The 15,279-nt window shown below is 39.7% G+C and overlaps 1 protein-coding gene and 1 long non-coding RNA gene across 8 annotated transcripts in view; one reads left to right on the top strand and one right to left on the bottom strand.

Moving 5' to 3' along the window:
• LOC139751276 (uncharacterized) overlaps window positions 1-15,279 on the top strand; it is a 38,749-nt gene that overhangs the window by 18,556 nt on the left and 4,914 nt on the right. Inside the window, exons 3-5 of one of the 3 annotated variants that reach the window (XR_011713321.1) lie at window positions 1,906-2,044; window positions 12,086-12,308; window positions 12,519-12,656. This is a non-coding gene — a long non-coding RNA (uncharacterized lncRNA). The remainder of the gene's footprint in view (window positions 1-1,905; window positions 2,045-12,085; window positions 12,309-12,518; window positions 12,657-15,279) is intronic. The other 2 variants (XR_011713320.1, XR_011713322.1) reach the window with 2 other exon arrangements.
• The window catches only part of LOC139751275 (tyrosine-protein kinase Src64B-like), a 43,931-nt gene continuing 33,808 nt past the window's right edge, over window positions 5,157-15,279 (bottom strand). For 2 of the 5 annotated variants that reach the window (XM_071666582.1, XM_071666583.1), the window contains 3 exons: window positions 12,490-12,640; window positions 11,169-11,300; window positions 7,052-7,298 (listed from right to left, as the gene is read on the bottom strand). In XM_071666582.1, coding sequence (XP_071522683.1) covers window positions 7,090-7,298; window positions 11,169-11,300; window positions 12,490-12,640 — 492 coding nt within the window. In that variant the 3' untranslated portion in view covers window positions 7,052-7,089. Of the gene's footprint in view, window positions 5,587-7,051; window positions 7,299-11,168; window positions 11,301-12,489; window positions 12,641-15,279 lie in introns of those variants that run through there. The other 3 variants (XM_071666585.1, XM_071666584.1, XM_071666586.1) reach the window with 3 other exon arrangements.

The following is a 15,279-nucleotide window of genomic DNA, read 5'->3' as shown; positions in this document are numbered from 1 at the left end:
AACATCCAAAAGTCTCTCTTTCGCACGCCTGTCAATTAACACGTAATCCAATAACGCTCTCTGGCCATCTCTCCTACTTACATAAGTATACTTATGTATATCTCGCTTTTTAAACCAGGTATTCCCAATCATCAGTCCTTTTTCAGCACATAAATCTACAAGCTCTTCACCATTTCCATTTACAACACTGAACACCCCATGCATACCAATTATTCCCTCAACTGCCACATTACTCACCTTTGCATTCAAATCACCCATCACTATAACCCGGTCTCGTGCATCAAAACCGCTAACACACTCATTCAGCTGCTCCCAAAACACTTGCCTCTCATGATCTTTCTTCTCATGCCCAGGTGCATATGCACTAATAATCACCCACCTCTCTCCATCAACTTTCAAGAGAGATGTTTGGTGATAAAAATTGTGTGGTTGAGAGAGCAGAAAAGGGTGTGTTGAAATTGTTTGGATATAAGTGTCATGATTGGAGGGAACAAGGAGAATGGAGAAACCAAATTGGAGATGGAAGGTTGGAGTGAATAAGGCTTTGAGCGATTGGGTCTTCAGCATGCAGGAGGGTGAGAGGTGCGCACAGAAAAGCGTGAATTGGAATGATTTGGTGTACTTAGGTCAGTATTCTGTTATTGGACTGAACCACAGCATGTGAAATGCATGGAGTACACCATGGAAAGGTCAATGGGGCTTTGGATGTGGATAGGGAGCTTTGGTTTCAGTGCATTACACATGACAGCTTGTGTGTGGATATGAGCATATGTGGCCTTTGTTTGTCTGTTTCCTTGAGCTATCTCACTTACGTGGGAGACGATGATCAAAGATGAAAAAAATACATATATACATAGCCTATCTCAGGCCAGGTTCCCAAATTTATCAACCAACCCTGAGGGAAGGTTGAATAGCTGGTATGACTGTAGACTGACTACTGCAACCAGGATTTGTACCTGTGTGCTTCACTGCTGGTGGTCCATGAATGCTTCACGGTCAGCAGCGCTAATGTACACCACAGAGGTCCATAAAGTACATGGGTGTTTAAAGCTACAATTTATTGTAGGTATTAAAACAGACATTGGTTCTTTATTATGTATCCCATAAAGATTATGCAAACCTCTATTCTTGATTCACTATTTGGGCAAAATATGAGTTCCCCAAATTTTGTGTCCCATTGTGAAATATAAGAAACAGCACATGTAAAATTAAGATGTACAAGTTAATGAAATTCAAATGGCCATGGTATATTGTTGAAATTAACATGTAGAGGGCCTGGCAAGGGGTGATGGACTGAGGAAGGAGGCAGATGGAAGTATGAAGGTACACATCTGATGCAAACTCAATTATGACTCATTATTGTGTATGAAAGAAATTCATATAGATGTAAAAGATACATAGAAACAAGTGAGTCAACATAACTTATATGGCTAATAGATGGCCCCTAAACTAATGTTGTGTAATTCACCTGTTAGAGTTGATGGGAAAAGGGAGTGAGGTAGGCAGGGCCTCTGAGAGGGGGAGAGTTGCAGGGGGTATATTGTACCAAGGCCCCGGGGTCCAAAAGGGGGCCTGGGAATTTTCTGGGATCTCAAAAAATCAACAGAGCACTCCATTCCACCCCTCTCTCATTTCCATGCCCTTTTTGGCCTTACAGCTCACAGCATAAGACTGTTTTGGATAAAAACAGGATAACTAATGTTGAAGGGAAGGTGACCCAAAAGAAACTTTGTACCCCCTGATAAAATTCCTCTCAGGGGCCGTAGAGATAGGTGCATTGGAGGGTTCTTTGCCTCATGACCCACTTTCACTAAAAGACATTACTATTATTACTATTTACAGATATTTACAAATATAATTTACACATTTACTCTTTTTTTATATGTACCTTCATTTACACTTCAGAATTACTTCCTGAGAGTGTTAGTCTTTGTAATAAGCAAGTTTAGTGAACAAGAAACATTACCAGCCGTAAAGATATTGGTGGGTTATGGAGAACAAGCCCATGAAAACTATTCCTTCCCACGATGACTTCCAGTGCCAAGTATGTAAATTGTCATGTAATATGACATGTAGTGTTTAATGGTTGTCTGGATTAATGATCCTGTTCGTAGTAGGTACTTACACTTCGGGTGCAGTTATAAGCAAACAAATTTTGAATACAATAGAAGCTGTTTATGGTATTTTAACTTAGTAATCCAAATGCCTTGACATATTTTCATACATCAGGCCTACAGCTTTCCCGGAAATAGGGGAATGAAATCTTAAGATCATAATGTTCACTGGCCCTATTATGATATTAAGGATCTACACTTGAGGTGAAATGTACATATAATTAAGTTTTGAATGCATAATACTCTGTTTCTTGGATTTTCAACCATGAATCCACAATGAGTTTTTCTGTAGGTTAAGAAAAAAAGAATCTACATCATGGCTCAGTCAGCCAGATGATCAGGATATGTGTGGTTCCAAGTCTAGCCATTTTCTGATACATGTAAGGCGTAAGCTGTGACATTCCATCTTTCTCTACTTTGTATCTACTTTGCCCCAGTTTCACTATCTACTGTTCATTTTTTAGTGTCAGCAACTGACTGGTTATGATAGATACCACAAAGATGACATGCTCTTAGTGCAGAAGTGATGACAGTGTACTAATGATAGTTGAATGAAAGGAAACCTTATGACTTAATTATTACATGAAATCTGATAGATCTTTGCTCTTTTTCTCTCGATGTTATATCCTTGCCCACATGATTCCACAAACCAGGTTTGGTATACGGGGTTGGGAGTTTAGGCTTAATAGGTTGATAATCGTTGCTATGTTTTGTCTGCATGACTAGTTTTAGTTTTGTATTGAATATGAATGTATGATATTGTACTCATAACTATTAGCCTTTGGGAAGCCATTAATCCAGGATCCATGACACACTACCTTTGAATCTATTATTTTTTTACGTAGGGTAGATTGGGTCATACAATCTATTGTTGCCTCACAAACAACCTAAAGCATATTTAGTATGTTGAATTGTGAACTTTCTCTAATAAAAGTATATTATTTGTATTTGTTATACTTTGTCGCTGTCTCCCGCATTAGCGAGGTTGCGCAAGGAAACAGATGAAAGAATGACCCAACCCACCCACATACACATGTATATACATACACGCACATATACATACCTATACATTTTAACATATACATACACAGACATATATACATATGTACATACTCATACTTGCTGCCTTTATTCATTCCCTTCACCACCCCGACACACATGAAATAGGATCCCCCTCCCGCGCGCACGAGGTAGCGCTAGGAAAAGACAAAAGGCCACATTCATTCACACTCGGTCTTTAGCTGTCATGTGTAATGCACCGAAACCACAGCTCCCTTTCCACATCCAGGCCCCACAAAACTTTCCATGGTCTACCCTAGACACTTCACATGCCCTGGCTCAATCCATTGACAGCATGTCGACCCTGGTATACCACATTGTTCCAATTCACTGTGTTCCTTGCAAGCCTTTCACCCTCCTTTATGTTCAGGCCCCGATTGCTCAAAGTCTGTTTCACTCCATCTTCCCACCTGCAATTTGGTCTCCCACTTCTCCTCATTCCCTCCACCTTTTTGACTTGCACTTGTTGATTCATCATGTCACATTTAAAAATCTCTTCACACTTTCACATTCACTTATAAAAAGGTCTCTTGGCATCTGATCACAGATAGTATCTTGCAGTTTCACCTGACATACGATTAGCTTATATATTTTTTTTTACTCTCTTCATCTCTTTCACAGTCTTTCTCTTCACTTTGTACCAGCAACTGTGTTGTTGAATCTTTCCGTGACGAATATATCATCTACCAGACACTAAACGACCACACCGTCTTAGACGACTTTCATTTTATTCTTTCTTTACTAATGATTAATTCTTACCACATATCCTTCTCATATATTAATGATATATCTGTCCTCCCAGTTCCAACTATATGAACTAATTTATCCATCCCAAGTAATTGATTTCTTTCTTTAATCCTCATTCACTCAAACAAGTGTTTCACATCAAAACATTAAAAGTTGAAACAAGTACTCAAATTTTTTTCATTACCAGATCTTTCAGTGCTCCTTCAGTTTTTCTTCCATGTGAGACTTTAAACTTCAATAATTCTCCTATCATCCATAGTAAACTTCACTCCCAAATATCTAAACTCCCACAAGACTTCCAGTTCTAAACTGTTCATACCAATGCTATAACAGTTCATCTCTATCAGAGTCTATGTACATTCTTTGCTTCTCTTGCCTCTTTTCTCACCATCTTGCACACATCATCAAAACAACTTGTTATTTGTCCCACCTCCTCCTCTACCTCTAATTCAACTAAGCGAACAGCTTCATCAACATCATTGTTAACTAGAAGCCACCAATGCAATACTCATCTATGGTAACAACAGTTAAAGTGCTTATCCATATAGTTACATACTATTAATGTCTATCCTGCTGTTGTAAGAAAGCAATCTTGGCCATTACACACCCAACACAGTACAGTCCAAGCATTTATCATTCCATGGTAGCAACATGATCCTCATACTTATTATGCATCACCAGTGCTATTTTCTTGGTATTTTGAAGTGTCTCACAATATGCACTACAAGAATTAGCCTCTTAGGATGAATTATGGTAGCCATATCCTGCACCTTCCCTCACACCTTACCTCATACTTGTCAAAGCAAGCTCTTATATCAGTTAACATAGTCTCTTATGAATAAGCTCATTCACAGTGATAGTTTACCAAGTTTTCAGTTCATACATCTCCATACAAACTCATTTACCAAAGAACACCTTCATACCCACTCTTGCTCCTTGGTCAGTTAGAAAAAGTAGATGTATATATTGCTTTCTCACTCCTTTCCACTTTCTGATGCATTTCAGTAAAACATTTTGCGTACCTGTTAGAAAATTCTCATTTGATGACCTGCGAATCTGTCACTTTTTACCAGTAAACTACCACAAACAGTATGGTAACTCAACTATTCTTCCATGTCTCATGCCAATGTAGTGCAGAAACAGTCTTAACTTTAGAGATCTCATACTATTGGATTTTGTTGATGAACATTGCAACATATTTGTAATTTACAAGAAAATTTTCAAAGAAACGACATGTGCTTTTTTTTTCTTTTCTTTTTTTTTTTTCTCTCCAAGTGGTCCTTACCCTTCCAGGTACAGACTAGTTTGAGATGTTACCCATCTTAAGTTTTTGGCAGTCTTGAACCAGCTAACATTAATTCACACACCATAGTTTGGAGTTACAATCTTGCACCCACTATAATCACACTTCCAAAAAGCATTACTAGCTTAAGAATGGTGCAGTAAAGTGCTTTTATCCAGGATGTTTGGGTTAACCTTTTCAAACATGAGATACAGACTTATCTAGTGACCATTGTATGGTTATTGTAGACCCTAATCCGAATAGTTTGACAAACTAAAATCAAATGGATAAGGTCATTTTTTGAAAGTGTGCTACTTCTAAGCAGACTGTAGTGCATGTCATCTTGACAGCTGTATCCACCTATGTTATAAGTCACATAATTTCCTGTAGTAAAAAGGAACATATTAATTTTCTATCAGGATGAAGTCTTATTTACATAAAAAGAACTCTGTTGCTGTGTTGCAACCAGTTAAACGTCTTATGACAACATGAATGAAATTGTGTAAAAACTGATTGCCAATGACATTTAAATGAAATTATTGAAAGTGATTTTCAAGACATAAATAGCAATTTAAGAATATATTAAGAATATATGGTGTGGGAGGCAAGTTGTTAGAAGCAGTGAAAAGTTTTTATCGAGGATGTAAGGCATGGGTACGTGTAGGAAGAGAGGAAAGTGATTGGTTCTCAGTGAATGTAGGTTTGCGGCAGGGGTGTGTGATGTCTCCATGGTTGTTTAATTTGTTTATGGATGGGGTTGTTAGGGAGGTAAATGCAAGAGTTTTGGAAAGAGGGGCAAGTATGAAGTCTGTTGGGGATGAGAGAGCTTGGGAAGTGAGTCAGTTGTTGTTCGCTGATGATAACAGCGCTGGTGGCTGATTCATGTGAGAAACTACAGAAGCTGGTGACTGAGTTTGGTAAAGTGTGTGAAAGAAGAAAGTTAAGAGTAAATGTGAATAAGAGCAAGGTTATTAGGTACAGTAGGGTTGAGGGTCAAGTCAATTGGGAGGTGAGTTTGAATGGAGAAAAACTGGAGGAAGTGAAGTGTTTTAGATATCTGGGAGTGGATCTGGCAGCGGATGGAACCATGGAAGCGGAAGTGGTTCATAGGGTGGGGGAGGGGGCGAAAATTCTGGGAGCCTTGAAGAATGTGTGGAAGTCGAGAACATTATCTCGGAAAGCAAAAATGGGTATGTTTGAAGGAATAGTGGTTCCAACAATGTTGTATGGTTGCGAGGCGTGGACTATGGATAGAGTTGTGCGCAGGAGGATGGATGTTCTGGAAATGAGATGTTTGAGGACAATGTGTGGTGTGAGGTGGTTTGATCGAGTAAGTAACGTAAGGGTAAGAGAGATGTGTGGAAATAAAAAGAGCGTGGTTGAGAGAGCAGAAGAGGGTGTTTTGAAATGGTTTGGTCACATGGAGAGAATGAGTGAGGAAAGATTGACCAAGAGGATATATGTGTCGGAGGTGGAGGGAACGAGGAGAAGAGGGAGACCAAATTGGAGGTGAAAAGATGGAGTGAAAGAGATTTTGTGTGATCGGGGCCTGAACATGCAGGAGGGTGAAAGGAGGGCAAGCAATAGAGTGAATTGGAGCGATGTGGTATACCGGGGTTGACGTGCTGTCAGTGGATTGAATCAAGGCATGTGAAGCGTCTGGGGTAAACCATGGAAAGCTGTGTAGGTATGTATATTTGCGTGTGTGTGGACGTATGTATATACATGTGTATGGGGTGGGTTGGGCCATTTCTTTCGTCTGTTTCCTTGCGCTACCTCGCAAACGCGGGAGACAGCGACAAAGAAAAAAAAAAAAAATAGCAATTGATTTAGTGAGTAAAACTATGAATTAATTTTCATTTTATACCAGTGCATTTCAGTAATTGCCTAATTGGATTTGGTAGCATGGTAGATGGCTTCTAATGCGACATCATAGTTCATTAGAAAGTCATTGATAAAGGCAAAGGTGGGCCGATTTGTGGGATTAAATGCCCAGCAGCTGTAAATGAGCTCATACAGATTGTCAGGACAGTTTTGAGGTTTGGCCATCCGATAACCTTGTTGAATACCGTCCATCACTTCTTGCTTGCTCATTCCTGTAAGTACACAAAGGAATAATTGTTTGTAGAGAAAGAGAAAGTCTAGGGAAGGAGATATAGAAAGTACCTATCTACTTGCTTCCTTAGATTTATTTATTATTCTATTTATTATACTTAATCGCCATCTCCCATTCAGCGAGGTAGCGCAAGGAAACAGAGAAGGAAAGGCCCAACCCACCCATTTACATATGTATACACATAAATGCCCGTGCACGCATATATACATACATATACATTTCACCGTATACATAACATATACATACACAGACATATACATTTATGCACATGTACATATTCACACTCACTCTCTAGCTGTCATGTGTAATGCACCGAAACCACAGGTCCCTTTCCATGGTTTACCCCAGATGCGTCACATGCCCTGGTTCAATCCATTGACTGCTCATCGATCCCAATCCTTCCAATTCACTCTATTCCCTTCACGCCTTTCACCTTCTTGTAAGTACAGGCCCCAATCGCTCAAAATCTTTTTCACTCCATCCTTCCACCTCCAGTTTGGTCTCTCACTTCTTTTTCCCTCCACCTCTGACACATATCCTCTTTGTCAATCTTTCCTCACTCATTCTCTCCATGTGTCCAAACCATTTCAACACACCCTGTTCTGCTCTCTCAACCACACTTTTTATTACCACACATCTCTCTTACCCTTTCATTACTTACTCGATCAAACCACCTCATACCATATATTGCCTTCCAACATCTCATTTCCAACACATTCACCCTCTGCTCAACCCTATCTATAGCCCATGCCTTGCGACCATATGACATTGTTGAAACCACTATTCCTTCAACCATACCCATTTTTGCTCTCCGAGATAACGTTCTCACCTTCCACACATTTTTTAACGCCCCTAGAACCTTTGCCCCCTCCCCCACCATGTGGTTCACTTCTGCTTCCATGGTTCCATCCACTGCTAAGTCCGTTCCTAGATATTTAAAACACCTGAGTTCCTCCAGTTTTTCTCCATTCAAACTTACCTCCCAATTAACTTGTCCCTCACCCCTACTGAACCTAATAACTTTGCTTTTATTCACATTTACTTGCAACTTTCTTCTTTCACACACTTTACCATACTCAGTCACCAACTTCTGCAGTTTCTGACCCAAGTTAGCCACCAGTGCTGTATCATCAGCAAACAAAAACTGACTCACTTCCCAAGTCCTCTCATCCCCAACAGACTTCATACTTGTGCCTCTCTCCAAAACTCTTGCATTCACCTACCTAACCACCCCATCCATAAACAAATTAAGCAACCATGGAGACATCATCCATCCCTGCTGCAAACTGACATTCACTGGGAACAAGTCACTTTTCTCTCTTCCTACTTGTACACATTCCTTATATCCTTGGTAAAAACTTTTCACTGATTCTAGCAACTTACCTCCAACACCATATAGTCTTAAAACCTTCAACAAAGTATCTCTATCAACCCTATCATATGCCTTCTCCAGATCCATAAATGCTACATACAAATCCATCTGCTTTTATAAGTATTTCTCACACACATTCTTCAAAGCAAACACCTGGTCCACACATCCTCTACCACTTCTGAAACCACACTGCTCTTCCCCAGTCAGATGCTCTGTACATGCCTTTACCCTCTCAATCAATACCCTCCCATATAATTTCCCAGGAATACTTAACAAACTTATGCATCTGTAATTTCAACAATCACCTTTATCCCCTTTGCCCTTATACAATGGCACTATGCATGCATTCCGCTGATCCTCAGGCACTTCACCATGATCCATTCATACATTGAATATCCCTACCAACCAATCAACAACACAGTCACCCCCTTTTTTAAAAACTCCACTGCAATACCATCCAAACCCACTGCCTTGCTGGCCTTTCATCTTCCGCAAAGCTTTCACTACCTCTTCTCTGTTTACCAAACCATTCTCCCTGACCCTCTCACTTCGCAAACCACCCCATCCAAAACACCCCACATCTGCCACTCTGTCATCAGACATTCAACAAACCTTCAAAACACTCACTCCATCTCACTTCATCACTACTTGTTATTGCCTCCCCATTTACCCTCTTCACCGATGTTCCCATTTGTTCTCTTGTCTTACGCACTCCATTTACCTCCTTCCAAAACATCTTTTTATTCTCGAAAATTTGATGATACTCTCTCTCCCCAACTCTTATTTGCCCTCTTTTTTACCTCTTGCACTTTTCTCTTGACCTCTTGCCGCTTTCTTTTATACCTCTCCCAGTCATTTACACTACTTCCCTGCAAAAATCGTCAAAACGCCTCTCTCTTCTCTTTCACTAACAATCTTACTTCTTCATCTCACCACTCAATGCCCTTTTTAGTCTGCCCACCTCACACCTTTCTCATGCCACATGCATCTTTTGCACAAGCCATCACTGCTCCCCTGAATGCACCCCATTCCTCCCCCACTCCCCTTACATCATCTGCTCTCACATTGGAGTTGAAATTATTAAAAAGGGGTGACTGTGTTGCTGATTGGTTGATAAGGATATTCACTGTACGTATGGATTATGGTGAAGTGCTTGTATAGTGCCACTGTATATAGGCAAAGGGGATAAAGATGAGTGTTCAAACTACACGGGTATAAGTTTGTTAAGTATACATGGTAAGTTGTATGGGAGGGTATTGATTGAGATGGTGAAGGCATGTACAGAGCACTAGGCTGAGGGGGTCTGATGTGGTTTCAGAAGTGGTACAGGATATGTTGATCAGGTGTTTGCTTAGAAGAAAGTGTGCAAAAAAGTTAGAAAAACAGGTGGATTAGCAAGTGACATTCATGGATCTGGAGAAGGCATATGATAGAGCTGATACAGATGCTTTGTGGAAGGTCTTAAGAATATATCCTCTTTGTCAACCTTTCCTCACTCATTCTCTCCATATGTCCAAACCATTTCAACACACCCTCTTCTCCTCTCTCAACCACACTCTTATATCCACACATCTCTCTTACCCTTTCATTACTTACTTGATCAAACCACCTCACACCACATAGTGTCCTCAAACATTTCATTTCCAACACCTCCACCATCCTCCATACAAACCTATCTATAGCCCATGCCTCGCAACCATATAATATTGTTGGAATTACATTCTTTCAAACATAACCATTTTTGCTCCAAGATTTTGAGCAATCGGGGTCTGAACATACAGAAGGGTGAGAAGTGTGCAAGGAATATAGTGAATTGGAACGATGTAGTATACCGGGGTCGACATGCTGTCAATAGACTGAACTAGGGCATGTGAAACATCTTGGGTAAACCATGGAAAGGTCTGTAGGGCCTCGATGTGGATAGGGATATATTTATATTGAGCATTTTCATCATTAATTCTATCTCTCTCAGTGAGAAGTCCCATTATTACACAACTCAGCACCTGGTTTAAAAGTAGCACTATCTCTTTGATGTGGTTTTTGAATTTCTGCTTCTCATTTATGATGACTCCTGAATCTCAGACATATACATTACTTTTATGCTCTTTATCTTCTCGGTTCTTGTTAGATGTCATTTATGAAAGATAGGGAATACTTACCTGTGAGTGACTGTGATGAGATTTTGCTAATAGCAGGACAAGTACTTAGTGCTCACCATATGATTTGCTTAATGAAATAACACTGTTTCTCTCTGCTGTAAGCCTTAGTACATTATTATCAACCCTGGATTTATCAGGAACTGATTTTACCACATCGTTTGAAATATTTTTGTTGGTCTTTTAAGCAATTTTTTTATTTTTCACTGGCAAGAGAGAGAGAGAAAGGAGACGGAAGAGAGATAGACAAAGACAAAAGTAGACAGATAGACAAAGAAACAAGTTTAAATGATATTTATGACATTACAAGCATGGATCTAACCTGGATAAGGAATGACACCATTGGTGATGATCTCCATCATCAAAATACCAAAGGACCAGACATCTGATTTAATGGTGAAGCATTTGAATAAAAAGGCTTCAGGGGCAGTCCATTTCACGGGAAACTTGGCATCTGTTGAGAGAAGGAGACATCACATATCACAATTATCATCACCCTCTACCATCTCCACCAATACAAATACCATGCAAATAACATGCGGTGAATTCGGTAATTAACGTATAATCTTAGGTTTGAATATAACTTTCACCCACCCATAACCATAGATTTTATGTTCAGCCACATCCACTCAGTAGAACTGTAACCATGTTGGGTATTACATGCAATGCACTTATACATTTACTTCTAAAACCAAAAACATCAACACAGGATATAACAAACCACTTACCCTCAGAACACATATAGGCACCAGTTTTGGACAAGGTAAAAAACCCTTTAGTTTGCTCTACTGACAGGTCATACACAACACCCTAAACAATGCCTAACATGCCTGGTCATCTTCCCCGTCAAAGCTGTAAATCATACAAAACAAGGCTTTCAAACCAAACCATGGATGCCTGATAACTACAAGGATTCTACTCTTGCACAACGGAATGAAACTGCATCCTATACAATCTCTCTTCAATATGCTTAGCACTCAGTTCTCTGCAACAGCATCTGGCCCTTCCCACTCAAACCATGCCAAAACCAACCACCAACCCCTTCTTCACATCTCGGCAGCTCATACTCATAGGCCCCCCAAATAAAAATGACAGAAAACATGTATACACTAAACATCCTCCCTCCAAACCCAGTCTTAAACCTCATTTCATCAGACACACCCATCTGAAACTACGCTTTCCAGGCATGTACTTGTCACACTTTTCCATCTGTGTAATGGATACCATTCATCTCAACAGCATTACAAATACTGAATCATCATATCACAAGACCCATCATGCCCAAGATGCAACTTCCATTTCATAGACCCTGGATACTTCATAAATGTGCCGTACTCATCTGGCACAGACATGCACATGACATCTTCATACATCTTGACCTGTGTTCCTACCAAGCAGAATTGGCTAGCTTCCTGAGTGCACCAGGAGCCACACAAAAAAGAATCCTAGGATAAAAAAGGAAGTAAGTATATTTTATTATTATCTTTCAATACCAATGTCTCAGCACAGCCATTGTTCCTGCAGAAGTACTGCCACCCATGGTACAAAATTATTCTGTTGCTGCCTTTCCCATTACTGATACCTACCTAACATCTTCACAATTCTGTCTCCTCACAACACCCACAAGATAGTAAGTTACTTACTGGAGCTGTGGTACTCATCCTTCTCACAGATACGAGCCAGACCAAAGTCTGCCACCTTACATTTGAGTGAGGGTCCTACCAGGACATTACGGGCTGCAAGATCACGATGGATGAGCTGCTTTGCTTCTAAATATGCCATGCCTGCTGAAACCTGCATAAAAAAGGGTGTATGTATTACTGGTGTAAAATTTATTTTAAATCTGAAATCTTAATTTTAGTTTTAAAACCTTTGAGTGCTTTCTTTAGCTTACTTTTAAATTTGCATGCTTGTTGAGATATCTCTTGTTTCTTTTGTGACATTGTTTAGTTTCTCTGACTTGTGATGAAAGCCCTAGCTTTTGTTGTGAACTCTTATGGTTGGCATTAGAATTTTAGGATTCTTCAGATAGGTTTCACTCAACATTGAAATGTGTTCTTTCCTATGATATATCTAGTTCTTCCTTTGAAATGTTCAGTTTTGTTAAATATCTGGTTTTGCTGTAAAATAATCATTGTGAAAGTATTACTATGAATTATTATTGTTTTGAAATATTTAATTATCTAAAATATTGCAGTGAAATAGGATTTTACTGTAAAAACTTTCACTTCACTTCACTTATGAACCTTGAGGTCTTGATAAGAAATGCCAAGTTTTATCATGAAACCTCAAATCATGCTATGAAACTGCTAACTCTTGTTAACATCTTGCTATACCATCCCCCATTTCTCAGGCAGGCTTTTTTGCAGAAGTAAGGGTTGTGGTTGTGGTCCAAGTTGAGTTGCCAAACCATACTTCCCCACCAGCCCCTGCTCATTTTTACAACATATGGCATCTAAAGATTATGTGTTTGTTTGCTTTGTAAAGGATATGAATAGAGCAAGGACGGAGATGTGGTCAGGATATTCAGTGTATGTATGGATCATGGTGAAGTGCCTGAGATTGGCAGAATGCATGTATAGTGCCTCTGTACGAAGGCAAAGGGGATAAAGGTGAGTGTTCAAACTACAGAGGCATAAGTTTGTTGAGTATTCCAGGAAAATTGTATGGGAGGGTATCGTTTGAGAGGATGAAGGCATGTACAGAGCATCATATTGGGGAGGAACAGTGTGGTGTCAGAAGTGGTAGAGGAAGTGTGAATCAGGTGTTTGCTTTGAAGAATGTGTGTGAGAAATACCTAGAGAAACAGATGGATTTGTATGTAGCATTTATGGATCTGGGGAAGGCATATGAAACGGTTGATAGAGATGCATTGTGGAAGGTCTTAAGAGTATATAGTGTGGGAGGTAAGGTGCTAGAAGCAGTGAAAAGTTTTTATCAAAGGTATAAGGCATGTGTACGAGTAGGAAGAGAGGAAAGTGATTGGTTCCCAGTGAAGGTCAATCTCCAGCAGGCATGTGTGATGTTCCCATGGTTTTTTTAATTTGTTTATGGATAGGATGGTTAGGGAGGTAAATGCAAGAGTTTTGGAGAGGGGCGAGTATGCAGTCTGTTGGGGATAAGAGGGCCTGGGAAGAGAGTCACTTGTTGTATGCTGATGATTCAGCACTGGTGGCTGATTCAAATAAGAAAATGCAGAAGTTGGTGACTGAGTTTGGAAGTGTGAAAGGAGAAAGTTGAGAGTAAATGTGAATAAGAGTAATGTTATTAAGTTCAACAGAGTTGAGGGACAAGTTAATTGGGATGTGAGTTTGAATGGAGAAAAATTGGAGGAAGTGAAGTGTTTTAGATATCTGGGAGTAGACTTTGCAGAGAATGGAACCATGGAAGTGGAAGTGAGTCATAGGTTGAGGGAGGGGGTGAAGGTTCTGGGAGTGATGAAGAATGTGTGGAAAGAGAATGTTATCTTGGAGAGCATACATGGGCATGTTTGAAGGAAAAGTAGTTCCAACAAAATGATAAGGTTGCGAGGCATGGGCTGTATATATAGGGTTGTACAGAGGAGGGTGGATGTGTTGAAAATATTTGAGGACAATATATGGTGTGAGGTGGTTTGATGGAGTAAGTAATGAAAGGGTAAGAGAGATGTGTAGTAATGAAATGAGCGTGGTTGAGAGAGCAGAAGAGGGTATGTTGAAATAGTTTGGACATATGGAGAGAATGAGTGAGGAAAGGCTGACAAAGAGGATATATGTGTCAGAAGTGGAGGGAACAAGGAGGAGCAGGAGACCAAATTGGAGGTGGAAGGATGGAGTGAAAAAGATTTGAGCAATTGGGGCCTAAACATGTGGGAGGGTGAGAGGTGTACAAGGAATAGAGTGAATTGAAACAATGTGGTATACTGGGATCAGCATGCTGTCAGTGGACTGAACCAGGGCATGTGAAACGTCTGTGATAAACCATGGAAAGGCTTGTGGGGCCTGGATGTGGATAGGGAGCTGTGGCTTTGGTGCATTACACATGATGGCTAGAGACTGAGTGTAAACTAATGTGGCCTTTATTGTCTGTTATCCTGGTACTACCTTGCTGATGCAGGGGGTGACAATGCTGTTTCCTATGGGGCTGGGTGGCTCCAGCAATGTATGAAGGCAAGCAAGTATGAATATGTATATGTCTGTGTATGTATGTATGTATATGTTGATATATATATATATATATATATATATATATATATATATATATATATATATATATATATATATATATATATATATATATATATATAAATATTTGTGTGGATGGATCTTTCTTTGTCTGTCTCATGGTGCTACCTCGCTGATGTGGGAAATGGCAATCAAGCATAGTATGAAATGTATAATACTGACACATATATACACATGTTCATACTCATACTTGCTTTTCTTTATTCATTC

This window comes from Panulirus ornatus, chromosome 11 (genome assembly GCF_036320965.1).
Source record: "Panulirus ornatus isolate Po-2019 chromosome 11, ASM3632096v1, whole genome shotgun sequence".
Classification (NCBI taxonomy): Eukaryota; Metazoa; Arthropoda; class Malacostraca; order Decapoda; family Palinuridae; genus Panulirus; species Panulirus ornatus.
The sequence above is the reverse complement of the archived record's forward strand: the minus strand, read 5'-3'. Positions and strand labels throughout refer to the sequence as shown.